The sequence below is a fragment of the Pantherophis guttatus genome, chromosome 6 (assembly GCF_059756535.1).
Source record: "Pantherophis guttatus breed Tessera chromosome 6, ASM5975653v1, whole genome shotgun sequence".
Lineage (NCBI taxonomy): Eukaryota > Metazoa > Chordata > Lepidosauria > Squamata > Colubridae > Pantherophis > Pantherophis guttatus.
The window spans coordinates 6,938,377-6,944,376 of NC_142068.1; the positions used below are offsets into that span (position 1 = coordinate 6,938,377).

At 39.1% G+C, this 6,000-nt stretch overlaps 1 protein-coding gene across 1 annotated transcript in view; it reads right to left on the reverse strand.

Moving 5' to 3' along the window:
* Positions 1-2,637, reverse strand: part of LOC117679765 (cytochrome P450 2J5-like) — a 29,523-nt gene extending 26,886 nt beyond the window's left edge. The window contains exon 1 of the mRNA XM_060682890.2: positions 2,359-2,637. Within this exon, the coding sequence (XP_060538873.2) occupies positions 2,359-2,529 (171 nt within the window). The 5' untranslated portion in view covers positions 2,530-2,637. The remainder of the gene's footprint in view (positions 1-2,358) is intronic.
* Positions 2,638-6,000: the final 3,363 nt, after the last annotated feature.

Here is a 6,000-nt window from a genome sequence, read left to right on the forward strand (position 1 = left end):
CTATTGAGTGCTCGTGTATTGTTGTGGTTGAAGCTAAAGTAATCATTGACAGGTAGGACATTGTGGCAGATAATTTTATGTACTACACTTAGGTCAGACCCAAGTCAGCATAGTTCTAAGTTGACTAAGCCCAAAATTTGAAGTCTGGTGGCATAAGGTATTTGGTTGCGGGTAGAGCAGTGAAGTACTCTTCTTGTGAAATATCTCTGTACTTGCTCAATTTTATTAATGTCTGATATGCAATGCAGGTTTAAGATAGATGAGCTGCATTCAAGAATTGGTCTAGCAAAGGTTTTATATGCCCTAGTTTGCCGTACAATATTACCAGAGAAGAAGCTTCACAAGATTAGGTTAACAACTCTTAATGCCTTTCTGGCAATGCTGTTACAGTGAGCTCTGGCAATTAGATCATTAGAGATAAGTACTCCAAGGTCTTTGACAGAGTGAGGGTCGTATGTTAGGTCGTATCCGTCTAGTTTGTATTTTGTGTTCTGGTTTTTTTTTTTTTTTGCCAATGTTTAGGACAGAGCATTTGTTGGTTGAGATTTAGAGTTGTCAATTGTTTGACCATTCTGACACATAGTCAAGCATCTTTGTAGGGTAGCAGCATTGTTGGTGGTGTTGAATGGTTTTTCATCATCAGTGAAGAGAATGCAGTTGCTTATATATGATTGCAAAGGTCATTTATGTAAAGTATAAAGAGTGTGGGTCCTAAAACGCTGCCTTGGAGGACACCACTGTTGACAGGTGCAGGGTTTGATAGGGCGCTCCCTATTTTGACTACTTGCTGCCTGTTTGATAGGAATGCAGCTATCCACTTATGCAGAAATCCAGAAGTTTTTAGTTTTAGAAGTAGCTTGTCGTGTACCTCTGAGTTGAAGGCCTTACAGAAGTTTTTGTAAATTGAGTCTATTGCTTTGCCCTGGTCAAGTTGTGTAGTCCATATGTTTTTGCAGTGTAAGAGTTTCAGATTATAGGACAATTTTTTCCTGAAACCAAATTGTTTGTTAGAGAGTAGAGAGAGGAATGTCAGCATTCCAGAAAACCCCAACTCCGAGTAAAGACGCGGAAGCAAGCATTTTCCAAAGTTCTCTTTACTAGAATAAGCAAACTGGCACATCTGGGAAAACCCGAATCTGAAAGGTCCGGGTTTTCCCTCAGTAAATCAAAACCCCCCAAACCATCCCCTCACTCCCCAGTCCATCACATGCTCCAATCCACATCCATCCCATCTCGACTCAGCACCCTGACCACTCCTTCTCCAGATGCTGGATCGCCCTGACTTTGACCGACAGGAAGAATGCTATTATATCTACAGACAACCCCTCTACTAAATCCCCCCTCCTACTTTCCAACACATGAGAAGGTGGCAGCATTGAAGCTTCCGGCCTAATATGGCTTCCAAAGCTGACAGGTTGTTTGTCTCTAAGTGGAGGGTAATAGATTGGTTTATGATTGATTCCATGACTTCCATGTAGGTGACGCAACATAAAAGAGTAACAGTGATTCAGCCTGGATCAAATATCCACATTTATTTCTAAATACCATCTGTTATCAATTTTTGTCTGGTTAAATATAATAAATTCAATCTCCAAGTCAGTCTATCTACTCAAAAACATCCAGGTGAAATTGTTTTCCAGTTAAGTGTGATAAATCCATTCCCCAAATTGCCTTCAATCCTACTAGGGAAAACCAATTTATTACTTCTCCAATTAGTTAGGTTTCTGCTGTTGTAAAATAATTCAGGCTTGAACTTCATGGAGGTGTGTGCAATCAACTCAGTTCTCAGTGTGTACAGTCCATATTTCTTTCCAATGAATCTGCCACTTTCAAATCACATTCCTTTTCTGAATCTAATTTATCTCCAGCTACATGCATCTGAATATTTTCAACAGCCATTATCATTTCATCAAACTTTTTAAAAGGCTTTCAACTAAGGATTGCATTTTACCAAACTTTTTTTCATATATCAGCCAGATTTGCTTGTCTGTAATCTGATACATTGTTGCTCGGTATAATTTAACAATGATAAATAAGATAACACAGGAAACACAAAATGCTGGCTCAAGGTTGACTCAGGCTTCCATCCTTCTGAGGTTGGTAAAATGAGGAACTGGATTGTTGGAGGCAATAGGTTGACTCGATAAACCGCTTAGAGAGGGCTGTAAAGCACTGTGAAGCGATATATAAGTCTAAGTGCTATTGCTATTGCTAAAATAACTAATCAAGTTCATCACTAGCACTTGAAGAAATGTATTCCTCATTGTATTTTACTTGATTAAGTACATTTGTCTATAATTGTGATATAAAGAAAATATGTGAGAATTATTTTGCATATTACTGGTTAGAATTAAATACCTTAAGGAAGTAATCTTCACGGAGCCAAAGCCCAACTGCCAAGGCAGATCCAATCAGAGGCAGAGCCAAAGGACCAGGTGGCAAATGTCTTCGGTACCAGAGTTCTTTTAGGAAGAAGAGAATCAGCAGAGCAAGCAACAAAAAACACAAAAATACCCCTGTCACCATCATTTTCCTGCTTTTTCTTTGATGCTCACTGGTGGATCTGAAGATGATTGTATGCTTTTGTCTGATGCCATATTAATGTAATGTACAGGTAGGGATGACAAAATTGCTGCACACCCAATGACATGAAGATTTAAAGTAATTTTTTGAGGAAGAGGTGGAGTGGAGTATGGATAATTGGAGCTTGGGTAGGGAATGTACACATCAAGTTAAGATTTACCTACACACAGGACTGGTTTTCACAAAAAGCAAGGTCCTTCACTCCCACATTTTAAGAAAAAGCCTGTGCCAATCCCATAGGGCAGCTCGTCAAGTATAGCTACTTGTGTTGTCTACTTCCAGTCATCAAAATATATAACAGCAAAATAGTGTCAATGATGACAAATGGCACAGAGCTGTGGGAATATATAAATGCCCCTTTACTGGAAACGATGCAGTCTACTTTTCTGAAATGTATCCCGGGGGTGGATAACTCTACACTGTTCCCAGCAATAAGGGTTGACTTGGATATACCTCCTATACAGGTAGTCCTTGATTTACAACAGTTCGCTTAGTGACCATTCAAAGTTATAACGGCACTGAAAAAAGTGACTTATGATTTTTCACACTTATGACCGTTGCAGCATCCCCAAGGTCACATGATTTACATTTGGATGCTTGACAACTGACTCATATTTATGATGGTCGCAGTATTCCAGGATCATTTGATCACCTTCTGCACCCTTTAGACAAATGTAGCCAATGGGGAAACCAGATTCACTTAACTGTGTTACTAGTTTAAGAATGGCAGTGATTCACTTAACAAATGTGGCAAAAAAATCGTAAAATGGTACAAGACTCACTGAACAAATTTCTGGCTTAACAACATAAATTTTGGGCTCAATTGTGGTCATACATTGAGGGTTACTTGTACAAAGCCATCTAGTCGTTAAAGTATTCAACTAGAAAACTTGGAAACCATATTGTGGCTGAAGATCCCGGTCTGTGAACCCAGATAGATTAGCTGAGCATGCTACTTCGCAATTGGGCTAACCAATTTTCAAATGTCTTCACAATGTGGCTTCTCTATCCAAATTTCAGTCCAATCTTATCTAAAAGCCAAAGAAGCTGTCAAAGAGTCATTGATGTGACTGCCCAATATGATATTGTAGCACTTAAATATGTTAAATCTTTGAAGTGGCTTAATTAGAATAGAATAGAATAATAACTTCATTGTCACTTTGAATGTACATTCATTGGCATACATTAAAAATGAAATTTTGCTGCAAATAACTCTTAAAGAGTCACTGCCTCCAATATTACACTACATAAACATGACTAAATACATACATACATACATACATACATACATACATACATACATACATACATACATAATTATGTATATACCAGGGGTCAATGATACCGGTTCGCTCCAGTTCGGGCGAAGACAGGATTTGAACTCATCATCCCTTGCTGTCATGGCCCCATTGTATCCCAGTTTGGAAGAAAAGGAGGAATTGGAACCGGGACCATCTGATGGGCACATAGAATAGAATAACAGAGTTGGAAGGGATTTTGGAGGTCTTCTAGTCTGACCCCCTGCTTAGGCAGGAAACCCTACACCACTTCAGACAAATGGTTATCCAATATCATCTAAAAAACTTCCAGTGTTGGAGCATTCACAACTTCTGGAGGCAAGTTGTTCCATTGATTAATTGTTCTAACTGTCAGGAAATTTCTCTTTAGTTCTAAGTTGCTTCTCTCCTTGATTAGTTTCCACCCATTGCTTCTTGTCCTACCCACAGGTCTTCCCTGGAGAGTCCAGGGGCTGAAGTCGATGCTATCCCAGGCCCCTCCAGCATTGGGGGAAGTGTTTGACAAGACAGGGAGTTGTCTGCCTTCACAAACATAAGCAAGGATCAGCTGCAAATAGACAGTAGTGATGAGAGGCAATAGATTCCCTTCTAGGGCTGCCACAAAGAAGAAAGGGTCAACGTATTCTACAAAACACCTGAAGGCAGGACAAGAAGCAATGGATGGAAATGAACCAAGGAGAGAAGCAACTAGAACGAAGGACAAATGTCCTTACAATGAGAACAATCAACCAGTGGAACAACTTATTTGTGGGTGATCCAACACTGAAGGTTTTTAAGAAGAGAGGACAACTATTTACCTGAAATGTTATTGGGCTTCCTGCTTCAGCAGGGGGTTGGACTAGAAGACCTCAAAGGTCCCTTCTGTTAACTCGTGGGCGGAAGAATGGACAGGACATGCAGTAGAATCAAACACCTTTTATTAGCTCCATAATCGCAATAGAGAATCCTAGCCACGGCAGCTCCTTTTATAGCTAGGAGTTGTCCGCGACGTCAGCCACTGACGTTACTCTGAATTTCCCACTCACGTCCCTGATTGTCCATTCAAATCTGCCATTCAATACTCAACATCTTCCAACTCTGTTATTCTGATGCTTCTTTCCAAGAATAGAATCCTGTAGATTGTGCATTATTCCAGCATCCCAAAATAATTTTACAGTTCTCAATCAGTTAAAAAGAATCTTCTAACACATCCTGAGTGTGTATGTGTGTGTATGTATGTGTATGTGTGTATATATCCTACATCTTGAGTTGTACAACTCGTTTACCTCTGATTTTCTGTTGAAATAGTGGAATCCAGGCAAAGGTAAATGTATGCTACATTGCTAAGAGAACATGGAGCTGGAGAACATGCCAGTAATGGAGATGCAGTTAAATTAGACATTATAAGTACCAATATCTAGGATAGAAAGCCGATATAACTGTCTGTTCAGAGAAACCTGTTCTATTCCTGTCTTCTCCAATCAGCTACATGTGAGTCATTATCTAAAATAGAAATTACTCTTCAGAACTCAGGCCCAGAAGATTTTGAAATTATTACACAATTGCAGAATTAGAAGGGGCCATTTGGGCTACAAAGTTCCACCTATTGTCCACTGCAGGAATATAGAATAAGGCATCTTCAACAAGAGAATGTCTAGCATCATTTGAACAAAATGAAGGGGGAATCCACTCTCTCTTTCTCTGAATAATTAGTTCCATTATCAAACATTTCTTGGTAAGATTGAATTAGAATCTCTCTTCTAAATATTCAGCCCCATTACTTCACATTGTTTTCCGTGAAGCAGTTATAAACAAGTCTAACCTGAATATTGTCTGTGGAGATTCTCAGTCCTCCAGGTCATGGTAGTCCCAAAGGTTCTTTTTCAAGCGGCAACTGGGCTTTCTGGTTTTTCTTTGAAGACATTTTGTTTCTCATCCAAGAAGCTGAGCTGAAGAAATTTCTTGGATGAGAGGTGAAACATCTTCAAAGAAAAACCTGAAAGTTCAGTTGCCTCTTGAAAAAGAACCTTGAAAAAGAATCTCTTGAAAAAGAACCAGCATTACTTGAATATTGTGGCATGATGAATTATATCATAATTGTTAAAAGAAAACAATTGAGAATTATCTTGCATATTACTGG